The sequence below is a fragment of the Dendrobates tinctorius genome, unplaced genomic scaffold (assembly GCF_039654945.1).
Source record: "Dendrobates tinctorius isolate UK_male_01 unplaced genomic scaffold, ASM3965494v1 ptg000203l, whole genome shotgun sequence".
NCBI lineage: Eukaryota > Metazoa > Chordata > Amphibia > Anura > Dendrobatidae > Dendrobates > Dendrobates tinctorius.
Window position 1 is genome coordinate 6,826,082 of NW_027361870.1, and position 17,018 is coordinate 6,843,099.

General features: G+C 48.2%; 1 protein-coding gene across 1 annotated transcript; it reads right to left on the minus strand.

The window, feature by feature from the left end:
• Positions 1-3,359: 3,359 nt before the first annotated feature.
• Positions 3,360-16,776, minus strand: FBXO48 (F-box protein 48). Its single transcript, XM_073553754.1, has 2 exons — positions 16,573-16,776; positions 3,360-3,563 (listed from the first exon to the last, which is right to left on the minus strand). Exons 1-2 carry the CDS (start codon positions 16,774-16,776, stop codon positions 3,387-3,389), a joined length of 381 nt encoding a protein of 126 aa, XP_073409855.1. The 3' UTR covers positions 3,360-3,386.
• Between the last annotated feature and the right edge of the window lie 242 nt (positions 16,777-17,018).

The window sequence follows — 17,018 nt, forward strand, 5'->3', positions numbered from 1 at the left end:
GGACCAGACCCCACTACCTTCCTGCAGTCCGTTTAAAAAATAAAAGCCCATACCGGGTTTTCCTGAATAAACTCCTTGGTCCAAATAACTTGACCAGGCTCAAACTCATTTTTATTCTGCCCTGTGAGTCACAGGTAAACTGCTGCGACGACAGGGCACTCCAGCGGATCTAATACGCTTCTGAGCGCATTCTGGGGGACACATAGCGACCCTCACATATGACTCCGGTCGCTGCCTCACATTTGGGAATAGCATACTGGGAGGGATTATAGTAATCAAAAAGGGGAAGCACATCCTGAACAGAGAGTATCAGACAATGTTAGCGCAATTTTCACGTTCATGTTCAAGCTGCAAAGAGCCCTAATAGTACTGTAAAGCAAATCCCACACTGTAGCTCAGTACATTCCCCCTGATGGTTTTACAACACAAATTCATTTATTTTGCATTCACTTTGTGTTCTATTAGGCTGTGTGCACACGCTGCGGATTTTGCCGCGGTTCTGCAGCGGTTTTGGCTGCTGCGGACCCGCAGCTACAGTACCATGATTCCCTATGGGAATCAAAAACCGCAATGCAGACGGTGCGGAATTTTCCGCGCGGATTATCTGCGGTTTTCAATCCGCAGAAAGAATTGACATGTCAATTCTTTCTGCGGATTCCCCTGCGGTTTGCCATCTCCTCCATTGAGGAGATGAAAAACCGCAGGGCAAAACCGCAGAGCAATACGCAGGTAAAACCGCAGGTCTTTTGACCTGCGGTTTCACCTGCGGATTTTACAAAATCCGCGCGGATGAATCCGCACCTAATCCGCAGCGTGTGCACACAGCCTTAGGGTCTGTGCACATGCTGCGGATTGTGCTGTGGATCTGCAGCGGATTTGGCCCTGCGGATCTGCAGCAGTTTCTGCTGCGTTGTACAGTACCATTATAGTCTATGAAAAACAAAAAATGCTGTGAACATGGTGCCGATTTTTCCGCGCGGATTTGCTGCAGATTACAATCCACAGCATGTCAATTCTTTGTGCGGAATCCGCAGCGGTTGTGTGAAACCGCAGGGCTAAACTGCAGGGTAATCCTCAGATAAACCGCAGGTCTTTTGACCTGCGGATATACCTGTGGATTTTACCAAATCTGCACGTAAAAATCTGCAGACCAATCCACAGCGTGTGCACATAGCCTAAGGCGGCCAGGGCGGAAGTCGTGGCAATGAGCTGTAGTGTTCCCACACCCTGGCGCCCCACAGATGAAACATAATGTCCCTTCTTCTGTATGTGCAGCGTGCACAACAGAACACTCACATTTACTGTCAGAGTCCCTTCTGCTTCTGCTATTCTGGCTCCGTATCCAAGAGCTCCACAAACCATTCCAGAGACAATGTCCTTTCTTCAACAGTTCAACTTTACTTAGGAGTAGTGTATCCTTCACATATGCAGCACAGTGTACACTGAGTGGCATCGCTCCAGCTTTCCCTGTCTTCCTTGCAATCTCTGCTCTTCCTGTACAACCTCTGTCCTGTCTTAGCAATCTCTGCTCTTCTCTGCCTTCCCAGCACCTTTTGTCCCTTCTGGCAATCCTTTCCACGCTTCTGGCAATCACTGCTGTTATGATTTACTAGGCATTTGATTGATGTATCCTTAACTATGGATTATCATACTGTATATACTGTATATATGTATATGTTCTTACCTTGTGTTCCACTGGGATAACCTTTATATTTTATTGATTTTTGTGATTTGTTTATCTGTTTTGGTCAATTTCTGATTTATCTCTCTTTATATTTCAGCGATAATATGATAAAGGCTCGGGCTGAGCCGAAACGTCTTTTATTTATATCACTTCCACTGTGTGCTATATTCCTGTTTGGCTCCCACATGTAATAAAATGAACACCTATTTGCATAAAGTCTGTTTGAGTGTGCAGTGAATTTAATTTACTTGTAATTAGGACCTACTGGTCCGTTGCACCTGCACCTCGTCTATATTTGACTAGAGTGCACGCTAACTACCCTGTTATGAACGAGTCACCGTAGGAGGCAGACACAAAAATAGAAGCTACGTCCAGAAAACCAGAGAAGTTGGCAACTATCAGATTGCAGACCCCTGAACCTATCAACACAACTAGCAGTAGCCGTGGGGGGTTCCTACGGTGCCCTAGACCCCTCGATCACAGCCGGAGAGCTAAATAGCCTAAAGACAGAAAAGGAAATCTAAACTGCCCCAGAGCAGACCCCAAAGTAAAAGACAGCCCCCAACATATAATGACGGTGAAGCAAGATGAAAAAACACTCACACAGATAGAAAGATAGGCTGAGCAAACGATGGGGCCCAAGCTAACTAAACAGAACAGGAAAGGAAGGTTGCTGTCTGCAATCTGCCAAAACCCTATCAAAGACATAAGCCAACAAGCTGATATGAAAAAGACCCTGAAGCAGCTAGGCTTCAAAAACTAAATCAGCACTCAGGTATTTTCAGAAGACAGAGCTAAAGGAATTCAGCTCACCCCAGAAGGGAATGGCAGAAATCCAGAAAAACAAAGCAAAACAAAGTTAAAGCACAAATGCAAAAAGCCGAGCAAAAAACTTAGCTTTAGAAGAGCAGGAATTCAGACTGGTCTCCAAGGATCCCACAGAGAAATCACCCGCAGGGCAGAAGGACGTTGGCAGCCTTATATCCAGTCAGTAACTCCACTCAGCCAGTCATCATCATTAGGCTCAGGTGCTTGATAATCAGGCTCACTACCTTTCTTTACCAGAAGAGGGAGTTCCTCGGGCCTCAATAGTGAAGGGGAAAATGAACTCACAACACACTGCCACACTTCCGGCAATCACTGTCTTTTTCTGGACAATCTCTGTCCCTTTCCAGCATTCACTGCTCTTTCGGACAATCCCTCTCCCTTTCCAGCAATCACTGCTCTTTCGGACAATCCCTCTCCCTTTCCAACAATCACTGCTCTTTTGGACAATCCCTGTCCTGTCCGTGCTTCAGGCCCACCAGCTTTCTGCCATTCCCCTGGTCCAGCTTCGAGTTATAGAGTAATGGGCTTGCCGTCTCAAATGCCCCCTAGTCCCTGCGTAAGCTTCGGATCTTCCTCGGAACGGTCCTGTTTAAGCTGGTGAAATGCTTAAAAAACACAGCATGGGCACACAGCCTTAAAGTAGGCAACGAGTCACTATAAAAAGATTCATTCACTCTAGAGGACCACAGGAATCTGCACATTACACAGACAATTGTTTTTTCAGTGGGCATTTATTGCAGCAAGAAAGAAACCCACCATTTTCAGAATTAAGATAATATACTGTCAAGTGTTACACCTTTGCTTTCTAGACCTATAGATAAATTAGATATTAATATTAAATATAATAAATAAAACCCTAAAAGTCAATATATGATCAGGTGCTGCTTTTGGTTTCTCTTGCGAGTTCAGCCTCAAGTATTTCTCCCCAGGATTCAGCTCTCAGTGGACACATGGTTTTTGGAGGCAGTTTTTCGTAGGAATCAATATTGCTAAATGTACCGTCCATCCATTTCTGCTTGAATACAGATTTGTAGTTTCTTTGCACAATTTCCTGCAATCATAAGCAAATTATACATTACAAAATTTACGACCAAAGAATGGAATAACATGCAAATCTACAACTTCTAGGAAGAGAATTTGCTACAAATGTAATATATCATTAGCATTTGTGGTCATCAAAAAGGTGAGGCACGTATCTAGCTGGTTCCTTCCTGCCCCATATATTGTAGGCTTTTTAGTCCAAGAGAGGCATCTTATCAGGACAGGGACCCAACTATAAGGTATCCTTTGGCGTTGCAGTTGGGTTCATGTACAGTGGCTTGCGAAAGTATTCGGCTCCCTGGAACTTTTCAACCTTTTCCCACATATCATGATTCAAACATAAAGATACCAAATGATAATTTTTGGTGAAGAATCAACAACAAGTGGGACACAATTGTGAAGTTGAATGAAATTTATTGGATATTTTAAATTTTTGTGGAAATAAAAAAACTGAAAAGTGGGGCGTGCAATATTATTCGGCCCCTTTACTTTCAGTGCAGCAAACTCACACCAGAAGTTCATTGTGGATCTCTGAATGATCCAATGTTGTCCTCAATGACTATTGATGATAAATATAATCCATAAATATAAGTCCCCGTATAAATGCACCTTGTGGAGGAACACACACAGACCCATTCCTCCCACGTCACCACCGTGACATAACTACACACAGGCACAGCTCTCCGGTGCCCCCTTTGTCTCTCAGGTCAGTAAGGGAACTGCACCTAGAGCAAATGGTCGCCGGGGAGGAGGTCCTGTTACCCGCTGGGGGTTCTAAGATTCGTGATCAGAGTAAAAGCATCAGCCCAAGATTAAGTTTATAGTTTAATTGCCTTAAGGGTGCACTAGATAATTACAGAAATATACAGTAAATTTACAGTCAGAGAAAAGATATAACAATAAGGGTACAAGACTTAAGATATTAAGCTGGAGGTCAATTTACCAGATTGTAGGGTCATGTGGGTGCTGGGGAGCCCTGCAGTCCACAGGTACAAGAATCTTAGTTGCTGGACAGACCCCCAAAGCATGGGCCGCTGCTCCCCTCGGCAGGTCTGTCCCCAGGTCCTTCCTAGATAGTCATCGTCCGGATCTTCTGTGTGAAAGAATGAATGTCTGCTAGGGGCTGCTAGCCCTTAAACACGCTAGGTTTCTCCCCCTGTGTCAGAGGGTGGGCTAATAATCCATGCTCCTAGGATGGAGCCAAAGCGTCTGGGACACACAAAGGATGTATATTCCGGTGTCTGCTAGCAGGTACATTCTAATTGAAGCCCTAGGCTTTTTTCCGGCCCCCTGCTGGCACGGCTCCGTACTTGAAGCTCTGTTTTGGGCCTATCCTCATTATCACACCAATGGCCCTGGCTATTTAGCATTGGAACACTAAATCCTGCTTGTATTCACTAAGTACACAGCACCTGGGGGTATAGAAGCCGTTAGCTGCCTGTAATTCCTGAACTTAGACCAAAATGGATGCCAAGCTCAGACATGTGGCCCCATATCTTAAGTTGGCGGCTGCTCCTTCATCACACCTCCCTGCTTTAGAGGGCGCTAGGGGGTATCACATTCCTGTGATCCCCCATGCGCCCTTCCGCACCTCTCCTTGCCGGGACAGCCCATCAGCGTTACCATGGTCCCAGCCTCTTTTGTGGCGAATGGTGAAGTGATACTGTTGGAGAGAGAGGCTCCAGCGTAGCAACCTCCCATTCGTCCCAAAGACCGTGTGTAACCAGCTGAGGGGGTTGTGGTCTGTTTTCACGATGAATTGGTGTCCGTACAAGTATGGCTGCAGATGCTGCAGGGCCCACACAATTGCCAGACATTCCTTCTCCATTGTGGAATAGGCCACTTCCCTCTGCAGGAGCTTCCGGCTCAGGTACAGAACGGGGTGTTCATGGCCCATAGTGTCGACCTGGCTGAGCACAGCACCGAGGCCGAAGTCGCTGGCGTCGGTCTGCACTACGAACGGCCGCGTGAAGTCGGCTCCCTGTAGTACAGGAGAACTAGAAAGGGCAGTCTTGAGCGCCTGGAAAGCTGTCTTACAGGCGACTGTCCAGTTGACTGCGACGGTCAGCCTCTTCTTGGTGAAGTCCGTCAGGGGCTTGGCCAGGGCACTATAGTGTGGAACAAACCTCCTATAATACCCGGCTGTCCCCTAGAAGGACATCACCTGCTTCTTGGTCCTGGGGGTGGGCCAGGATTCGATGGCATCCACCTTCCCAGGCTCTGGCTTCAGAGCTCCCCCACCTACCCGGTGCCCCAGGTAGTGGACCTCACTCATACCCAGCTGGCACTTTTCGGGCTTAATGGTCAAGCCTGCTCGCTGGATCCGCCCGAGCACCTGCGCCAGGTGCTCTAGGTGATCTTCCCAGGTGGGACTGAAGATGGCGATGTCGTCTAGGTACGCGGTCGCATACCCTCCCAGTCCCTCGAGCAGCGTGTTAACCATCCTCTGAAAAGTGGCAGGGGCATTCTTCATGCCGAATGGCATCACCGTGGACTCGTACAGTCCGAATGGGGTGATAAAGGCAGAGCGTTCCCGTGCCCCAGGGGTCAGGGGAATCTGCCAATACCCCCTGCTCAGATCCATGATGGTCAGGTACTTGGCCCCGGCCAGCCGATCGAGCAGGTCATTGATGCGCGGCATTGGGTACGCATCGGTGACCGTCACAGCATTGAGCCCCCAGTAGTCCACGCAGAACCGCGTAGTCCGGTCCTTTTTAGGGACGAGGACTACAGGCGAAGCTCACGCGCTATTGAACACTTGGATCACCCCCAGCTTCAGCATCTCGTCTATCTCTTGGCGCATGTGCTGCTGCACCTCAAGAGAGACCCGATATGCTGAACGCCGGATCGGGGGGTGATTGCCGGTGTCCACGTCATGGACGGCTGTCTCCGTCCTTCCGGGCAGGCTGCTGAACAGCTCCCTAAAGGGGTGTAGGGTGACCCTCAGCTGGGAACGTTGTTCCTCCGAGAGCTGGTGGCCAACCGCCACATCCTCGATGGATCCACCCGCCTTGGCTTGGGTGAGCAGATCCAGGAGGGTTTCTACCTCTCCTTCCTCAGGAAGGTTGCACACTGGGTGGGCACAAGCCTCCCGCTCATGATGGGCCTTCATCATGTTCACGTGGAAGGCCTTCCTCCTTCCACGGGCGTGGTCCAGGGTGACCAGATAGGTGACAGCGTTGAGCCGCTGGTGCGCGAGGTATGGACCCTCCCAGGCCGCCTGAAGCTTGTTTTGAGGTACGGGGACCAGTACCCACACCTTTTGACCCACCTCGTAGGTCCGCTCACAAGCATTCTGGTCGTATCACCGCTTCTGGTCAGCCTGGGCTTGGGCCATATTGTCATGCACCAGCCATGTCAAGGCCGTCATTCTGTCCCGGAAGCGCACGACATACTCAATGACCGACACTCCAGGGGTAGCCAAATCCCCTTCCCATGCTTCCTTCACCAGAGCAAGGGGCCCCCGTACACGTCGCTCGTACAGGAGCTCAAAGGGCGAGAACCCTGTTGAGGGCTGTGGGACCTCTCGGTAGGCAAACAGCAGGTGTGGGAGATACCGCTCCCAGTCTCTCCCGTGGGAGTCGACCAACATCTTCAGCATCTGCTTTAAGGTGCCATTGAACCGCTCACACAGGCCATTGGTCTGTGGGTGGTACGAGCTGGCTACCAGATGTTGCACCTGTACCTGCTTACAGAGAGACTCCATCAGCTGCGACATGAACTGGGTCCCTCGGTCGGTGAGCATTTCCTGGGGAAACCCCACTCTGGAGAAAATCTCCAGTAAGGCAGTGGCCACTTTGTCGGCCCGAATGGACGACAAAGCTACCGCCTCCCTGTACCAGGTGGCATAGTCCACTACCGTTAGTATGAAGCATTTCCCGGAGCGGCTGGGAGTGGACAGAGTCCAATGAGATCCACAGCCACCCTCGAGAAAGGCTCTTCGATGATGGGCAGAGTTACCAGTGGGGCTTTGGGGCGCCGCCCCGCCTTCCCCACCCTCTGACAGGTGTCACACGAACGGCAGTAGGCAATCACATCGGTCCTCATTCCTGGCCAGTAGAAATGCTGAGCTAGCCTGGCCCTGGTTTTAGCAATCCCTAGGTGTCCGGCCATGGGAATCTCGTGTGCGATCCGCAACAATTCTGCCCTGAACGGATAGGGTACCACTAACTGTCGGTCCCTGGGCCACACCTCCGGTGAACCCTGCTGGACAGTTACCCGGTACAGCCGTCCCTGGTCCCAGACCACTCGCTCACGGTCGGACTCCAGGGGAGGCTGTGCCACCTGCTCCTTGAGAGCTTTCAGGCTAGCGTCAACTTCCAACGCTGCCTGAAATCCCTGACTCGATGTGGCAAGAATTGACGAAACTGCCACTTCCTCTGTCAGCTCCCCGGGATCTGTCTCCTGGCCGCTGTCTAACTCGGCAGCCACTTGGTCGGAGAGAGGGGAACCGTCCGACCTCCGCGAGTCTCCTTGGCTCCGGCGCTCCTACTCCTGGTAACAGCGGCCACGACCGCTGAGACCACAGGTAGTGCCTGCTTCCCCTTGGCCCCTGACCAAGTCGCCGGGTCAGGCAGACTTCCCTGGCCTCCTGACATCCCGGATGTGGGGAACTCCTGCCCTGGGGTCTTACCTGGTGGCTCCTCTCCCGGGACGCCCCCTCCCCCCATGGCCTGTTCCTCTTTCTGCAGAGGCCCTCGACTCAGCAGGCTGGATTCACTTAGGGGCCCTACACTGCCCATAGCAGCCCCTCCCTTCACCTCTGAGCTCTCCCCTGCAGGCTTCTCACCTGTCCTCACTGTGAGCCCTGTGTGTGTAGTGTCAGTGCATGGCTTATCATCAGGTTTCACGCCATCCTCCACTGTTGGAGGCACATTCAATACATTAACATTAGCATTCACAGTAGAGTCATGACATTCTTGGGGAGCCGGACTTGGGGGTTCAGTGGTCACACACTGAGTCACTAGCTGCCCCAAATCGGTCCCAAGCTACACATTGGCAGGAAAATTTGGCATTACTCCCACCTCCATTGTTGGAGGCACATTCAATACATTAGCATTGGCAGTCACAGTAGGGTCATGACATTCTTGGGGAGCCAGACTTGGGGGTTCAGTGGCCACATACTGAGACACTAGCTGCCCCAAATCAGTCCCAAGCAACACATTGGCAGGAATATTTGGCGTTACTCCCACCTCCCGCATTCCCCTCCCGGCGCCCCAGTCCAAAAACACCTTGGCGACGGGCAGCGCCGGTTCAACACCTCCAATTCCGGAGATGGAAAGGGTTTTCCCAGGCACCAAGTCTTGAGAGGACACTACCTCAGGACGTACCAGGGTTTGTTCAGCGCCTGTGTCCCGCAGTCCCATGACCGCTGAGCGGCCGATGGTGATGGGTTGGTAATTGTCCAGGGACCTCCCACCACCCCCTCCCACACACAAAACAGTGGACGGTTTCTGGGACAGGGATGGGGCCTTATGGCGCTGGGGACACGCAGCCTTAAAGTGTCCCGGCTGGTTGCAATGATGACAACGTCTGGGTTCTGCTCCTGGCCTGGAGAGGGCAGCAGGGGGGTACACCCCTTGCACTCTGGGGGCTGGGGGAACAGGGGCAGGATTGGGCTTACCCCCTCTCCAGGTGCTGCTGGCAGGCTTCTTCGGCTCAGAGGCCCTGTTGTTGGCATACTCGTCTGCCAGGGCGGCTGTAGCAGAAGCCCCCTTTGGTATCCGGTCACGGAGGAACAGCTGGAGGTCCTCTGGGCAGTTCCACAAGAACTGCTCCGTGACAAACAGTTCCTGGACCTCCTGGTGGGTGGTGAGCTCTAGACCTGAGGTCCAGTGCTCCGCAGCTCTCAGCAATGCCCGCATGTGGTCGGTCCAGGTGTCCTTTGAGCCCCGCTGCAGGCTCCGAAACTTCCTGCGGTACGACTCCGGGGTGAGGTTATAGTGCTGGATCAGGGCCTGCTTGATGCTGTTGTAGTCCTGCTCCTCCCCGGCAGGTAAGTCACCCAAAACTTCCAGGGACTTACCCCTCAAACGGGGGGTCAGGTACCTTGCCCACTGATCCAGGGCCAGATGGTGTTGGAGGCAGGTTCTTTCAAACGCCAGCTGCCACCAAGTGTGGAGGAACACACACAGACCCGTTCCTCCTATGTCACCACCGTGACGTAACTACACACAGGCACAGCTCTCCGGCACCCCCTTTGTCTCTCAGGTCAGTAAGGGAACTGCACCTAGAGCAAATGGTCGCCGGGGAGGAGGTCCTGTTACCCGCTGGGGGTTCTAAGATTCGTGATCAGAGTAAAAGCATCAGCCCAAGATTAAGTTTATAGTTTAATTGCCTTAAGGGCGCACTAGATAATTACAGAAATATACAGTAAATTTACAGTCAGAGAAAAGATATAACAATAAGGGTACAAGACTTAAGATATTAAGCTGGAGGTCAATTTACCAGATTGTAGGGTCATGTGGGTGCTGGGGAGCTCTGCAGTCCACAGGTACAAGAATCTTAGTTGCCGGACAGACCCCCAAAGCATGGGCCGCTGCTCCCCTCGGCAGGTCTGTCCCCAGGTCATTCTTAGATAGTCATCGTCCGGATCTTCTGTGTGAAAGAATGAATGTCTGCTAGGGGCTGCTAGCCCTTAAACACGCTAGGTTTCTCCCCCTGTGTCAGAGGGTGGGCTAATAATACATGCTCCTAGGATGGAGCCAAAGCGTCTGAGACACACAAAGGATGTATATTCCGGTGTCTGCTAGCAGGTACATTCTAATTGAAGCCCTAGGCTTTTTTCCGGCCCCCTGCTGGCACGGCTCCGTACCTGAGCTTTGAAGCTCTGTTTTGGGCCTATCCTCATTATCACACCAATGGCCCTGGCTATTTAGCAGTGGAACACTAAATCCTGCTTGTATTCACTAAGTACACAGCACCTGGGGGTATAGAAGCCGATAGCTGCCTGTAATTCCTGAACTTAGACCAAAATGGATGCCAAGCTCAGACATGTGGCCCCATATCTTAAGATGGCGGCTGCTCCTTCATCACACACCTACTCTGTGATAGTCTCACGGTTCTGTTTGAAGCACAGAGAGCATCATGAAGACCAAGGAACACAACAGGCAGGTCCGTGATACTGTTGTGGAGAAGTTTAAAGCCGGATTTGGATACAAAATGATTTCCTAAACTTTAAACATCCCAAGGCGCACTGTGCAAGCGATCATATTGAAGTGAAAGGAGTATCATACCACTGCAAATCTACCAAGACCCGGCCGTCCCTCTAAACTTTCATATGAAACAAGGAGAAAACTGATCAGAGATGCAGCCAATAGGCCCATGATCACTCTGGATGAATTGCAGAGATCTACATCTGAGGTGGGACAGTCTGTCCACAGGACAACAATCAGTCGTACACTGCACAAATCTGGCCTTTATGGAAGAGTGGCAAGAAGAAAGCTATTTCTCAAAGATATCCATAAAAAGTGTTGTTTAAAGTTTGCAACAAGCCACCTGGGAGATACCAAACATGTGGAAGAAGGTGCTCTGGTCAGAAGAAACCAAAATTGAACTTTTTGGCAACAATGCCAAACGATACGTTTGGCGTAAAGGCAACACAGCTCATCACCATGAACACACCATCCCCACTGTCAAACATGGTGGTGGCAGCAACATGGTTTGGGCCTGCTTTTCTTCAGCAGGGACAGGGAAGATGGTTAAAATTGAAGGGAAGATGGAAGATGGATGGAGCCAAATACAGGAACATACTGGAAGAAAACCTGTTGGAGTCTGCAAAAGAACTGAGACTGAGACGGAGATTTGTCTTCCAACAAGACAATGATCCCAAACATAAAGCAAAATCTACAATGGAATGGTTCACAAATAAACGTATCCAGGTGTTAGAATGGCCAAGTCAAAGTCCAGACCTGAATCCAATCGAGAATCTGTGGAAAGAGCTGAAAATCGCTGTTCACAAACAATCTCCATCAAACCTCACTGAGCTCGAGCTATTTGCCAAGGAAGAATGGGCAGGAATTTCAGTCTCTCGATGTACAAAACTGATAGACACATACCCCAAGCGACTTGCAGCTGTAATTGCAGCAAAAGGTGGCGCAACAAAGTATTAAGTTAAAGGGGCCGAATAATATTGCACGCCCCACTTTTCAGTTTTTTTATTTCCACAAAAATTTAAAATAACCAATAAATTTCAACTTCACAATTGTGTCCCACTTGTTGTTGATTCTTCACCAAAAATTATCATTTGGTATCTTTATGTTTGAAGCATGATATGTGGGAAAAGGTTAAAAAGTTCCTGGGAGCCGAATAGTTTCGCAAGGCACTGTACATTGGCCAATCTATTTGCTTAGTACCTTCTTTTTACTCTAAATTTTCCTATAGCAATATTGTATTTCCAAATTTCCAAAATTTCACATGTACATAATGTAGCACTTAACCAATGTTCTAGGGCAGTAATGCAGTTCCAGTTTTCTAGATGTACCATTCTAAACAATCCAGAGTGCACCTTTATATTTTCTTATCAAATCACAAGATACAGTAGTTTTATACTGGCAGTTATCATCTTTAAGAACACTGATCTAGAAAATCACAAACTAAGAAAAAGCTAGTTCCAATCTGGTGTTGTTTTAACACACCGGCAAACTGTCATAAATCGGGTGCGTTGCCCGCTTGTAAATCTGTCGAAGACTACACTCAGCAAGAGACAAGTACACTCTCCCTTTGTCTTATCATTAATGGCTATGTGCAGAAGGAGTTGCTGAGTTTAAGGAGCAGAAATTGAACAGCAATTCCAAATAAATTTTTGAAGAATTTTCCATGTTTGAAGAGCATTTTGAAAGTTTTCATTCATTTTGAAAGTTTCCGCTCAGTTTCTGCTGAAAAACTTCTTCAAAAAGCTCTTTGTGCATAGCCAATATTTATCCTTATGTTTCTGGTTACTTTTGCAAGGTTTTTTCCTTTAAAGGGACCTGGCCATAGATTATAAAGATTTGATTAATGAATATTTATCAAGCACTGACCAGCACCTGCTTATAGTATATAACATGTGTGAGCAGCTGTATCCAACAATCACTGCATAATCTACATACAAAAGCATGCAGGAGCACTCTGTAAGCGCTAAGATGTATGCAAATGTGGTGCCCCAGAGGCTTCAGTCGCCACAGAGGTGCTGCACCTTCTCCTAAGGTGTAGTGCCCCACCATCCAGGTAAGGTGGGAACTCCTGACCACGCTCCACGCCTGCATTCCACACACAGGATAGTTCAGTGGGGCCACCTAACAGCTTCAGGCTGGGGGTTAGCAGAGCACCCCTCGTGGAACCCTGCTTCGTAACATGAGATGTGCTGGGAGGCGGGTGGAGTGTGATGATACAAAGGAGAGGTAAAGTGTAGGATTTCAAGTCAGTCTGGGGGGAGACCCAGAAGAGGTCAGTCTGACAGGAGGTCAGTCTGGGGGGAGACCCAGAGAAGAGAGCAGGCTGACAGCAGGTCAGCCTGAGAGGAGCTCAAGGTGGAGGAAGTCAGTCAGTCAGGAGAGGCTGAGGACTGGTCTTAGTGGAACGAGCTCCTCAGGGAAGGAAGAGAAAGAGAAAGAGACGTAGACTGGAGACTGCAGATTCCATAAGAGAGATAGAACAGATCGGAACAAAGGACGGTGGGAAGCTGGTTGAGAAAGAGAGAGAACCCTTCCAGTCCAGACAGCGCAAAGGCCGGGGCCCGGTCCCCGAGGTTGATTGGATCTTTATATCCAGCAACAGATACTGGAGGAGTAGTGAGCCGCTAACGCCTTGCTCCCACTATAGACTTGGGACACAACAGCGAAACGGATAGAGAGCCGGGACTCAGGAGAGGAGTCCCCGAAGTAGGCTACAGCTGTCTGTCATACAAGTAGAGACTAGGAACACCTAGAGAGAGGCATTCCAGGGTAACTAAGTACTGGAGTGCTTCGCACCTAAAGGCGCATTTGAGGAGTCGTTCAGTGAAGGTACATATTGGCGGAGTGTGGAAGGGAGAGTCCTGTCCTGCCTGGAGGTTGGCTGGAGCCCTGACCTGGAGAACACAGTACGGAAGCAGGCAGTTGTGTGAACTGCAAACAGTGAATAAAGCTTTGGAACCGCATACTCTGGTGTCCTCCAGTTATTCCCGCACCGCTACACCTGGGTAACAACATCCCTGCCATCCTGCGCCTCTCCTCATCCATTGCACCTACACTGCCCTGGAACTACAGCTCCACCTGTGGGGAGCTATACCATCTCTGCTGCACCACACCATCAGTCCCAGCGGATCTGTATGCAGCGTTGGCCTAACACCATACTTGCCAAATACCACGGGTGGCGTCACGAACTATTCTAATAAACTCTAAACACCATTAACACCACCGCCATTGATATTGGGGCCCAGGGCCACGGACCGGGTCACCGCTGCTGTGACACACCATCCCCCATGCACTGGTCCAGTACCGAGTACCCCACTGTCCTGGGCAAGCCGTGGGGCGACCCACAAACATTGTCTACCACTGTGTTTTAGGCAGCCCTCAAATCTAAGAAGCATCATTGTCAGAAGCTCTGTGTCCTCTCCAACAGCTGCAGGAACCTTTCCTTGCAACCAGAAAAAAATGTAAAACCTGTCCATTTATGATGACCATGGACAAGATAAAGATCCCCCAACTCACATCAGGACTACAAGATCCCAGGTACTTTCAGCTGCATCACATCTAATGTGGTGTACTTAATTATTTGTACTAAATGTCCAACTGGGGGTCTGTATGTGGGGGAGACAGGGCAAAAACTGAGAACAAGGATGAATTCTCATTGTCACACAATCAGAGAAAAAAAGAATGGATCTACCTGTGGCAAAACATTTTTGTATGCCTGATCACGGCACCATAGACATGAAATTACTGGTATTGAAAGGCAACTTCACATTTCAGAGACACAGAAAAGTCTGGGGAGTACAAGCTCATGACGACCTTTGACACTCTCGGTGCAGGAATGAATGTGTTGCATGAATTTATGTCTTTTTACGTCAATTAAGGAGTTTGCTACTAAGACCTTGTGGGGGCATCTCAACATATTATGAGACTCCAACCAGAGGACAATAAAACTTTCACTCCTTATCTATAAACTGGCCCAATATTTATGGCCATAACTGTCTATCACTCCCCCATAATGATAGTTCTTTCTGCTTCACATCACTTGTCTTATCTATTGCATTTTTTCTGTGCTGTGTTGTGCATAAATATGTGATTCTTCAGATTTTGTATTAGTTAAAGCCTGATGAAGAGACCTGAGTAGTCTCGAAAGCTTGCAATTTGTTACCATCTTTTCAGTTAGCCATTAAAAGGTATCAACCACTGAAGACTCTCAATTCTGAATATTTTTCTACATTGAATATATAAACTTTAGACTGCATTACTGGAACATAAAACATACTTAAAAAATGAAGGTGTGTAGCGCACAAATTGGCCAATTCATGAGAGAATACTAGCCACATGAAGGCGTACCTTTGTTGATGGAACCCTAAGCCTAATATTTTTCAGACATGCCATCCCAGGCTAAAAGCCTAAAAATTTAAAGGGCAGGTAGGATCCAGCACTAATTAAAAACTGCCTTAGGGCTCATTCACACATTCTGATACTTCCTATACTGGAAAAACCAGCACCGGAGAAGTCTGTGGGTCCGTGTGTTTAATATGTGTGGCATACGTGTGGCAACTGTGTGCCGCATCAGTATCACAAGGACAGGCACCTGGGAATCAGCAGTACGGTTTGCGCTGCTCCCTGGCACTGAACACAGCTTACATCACTGTCCCCTGATTGCCCTGCGAACAGTGCCTAGCAGGGAAAAATGTTGAGAGTTGTATTCAGCTGATAACTGTGAGAACAGGAAATAGATGATGGGAATATTCATCAGCCGCTGCCTGCACTTAATAAATAAATAAAATGATGTGGGGTTCCCATGTATTTTTGATAGCCAGCCAGGCAAAACTGACAGCTGTGGGTTGCAACCCTCAGCTGTCAGCTTTAGCAAGGCTAGTTATCAAGAATAGAGAAGTCCCACACCCTATTTTTTAATTGTTTAAATAAATAATTTTAAAAAGCGGAGTGGGTTCCCCCTCATTTTTGACAACCAGCCAAGCTAAAGTAGACACTGTGCTCTACATTATTTCTACATTATGCACTTGTGTTTTGGAACTATGCAGATTTACTGCATCTAATGACAGCCTATTGGGGAGAATATGCACAGGAGACAGGCGTCTCTACTACAGAAATTTACATGCTGTGGCTGAGAAACCTGCACCACAGCTGAGTTTATGCAGTGCTAAAAAGAAGCACAGTGTGCATGGGAATTCTATAAATCCCATCCACTGTGCTGTAATGTAAAGTGCAGCATTTTGGACGCAGCGAAAATATGCTGCATCAAAAACGCTACTATTTCTGATAGCGAGCACGCCACCTTAAGCTATATATGAGCTGCCTGTGTCACATCCTCAGAGACACAGGATAAGGCAGTTTTTATACTCATGGCTTTTGGAAAGCTGAGTGACAACTCCTGCAAGGGTGTGTGCACACGGTGCGGATTTTGCTGCGGATCTGCTGCAGATCCGCAAGCAGAGTACAGTGCAATGTTATCCAATGGCTTTTAAAAACCGCTGTGCACATGCTGCGGATTTTTCCACACGGAATTACTGCAGTTTTAAATCCGCAGCATGTTAATTCTTTCTGCAGATTCCACTGCGGTTTGACACCTGTTCCATTGTACAGGTGTCAAAACGCAGGGAAAAACCGCAGGCAAATCCGCAGGTAAACCGCAGGTCATTTTACCTGCGGATTTACCTGCAAATCCGCGTGGAAAAATCCGCAGCTGAATCCGCACTGTGTGCACTCACCCTAAGATCTATCCTGGCCATCTTTTTTTTCTGTATTTTTAGCAATTTTACTGCACAATAAAACAAACAGATTTATGTCTACTATGAGTTTTTAGAAATAAAAAAACTTGAATTGCTTGAAGTTATTATTGACCTGCCAGGTATGCCCTTGTTTCTGATCTTCATCAATTTCCGATGGACACACAGTTCTCAGTTGCAGACAGTGACGTCTCCATATCCAATCATTGTATTTTAAAATCTGATTGAAGCGTCTACATGTTTGTTTTATAGTTAATAAATCATCTAAGTCGAGATATTTTAGTACTTCAAGAATCATCTCTGGAGGTAAAGAGTCCATGTTGTTTTGATGAACTTTTAAATTATCCATTCCAGTCAATATGTCAGCAAATTACCTAAAAAGATAAAAAAGAGATAATTTTGTAATTTCTTCATAAAAACAGTTTAACTTAAAGGGGTGGACCGAAGGCAAAAGTAAATTTAATCTAAATCCATATCTATATGATGCCATAATCTAAGCTATTTTCTAATATACTTGCTTTAAACATTTCCTATTTTTCCCTAACTACTTTACCTAACTGA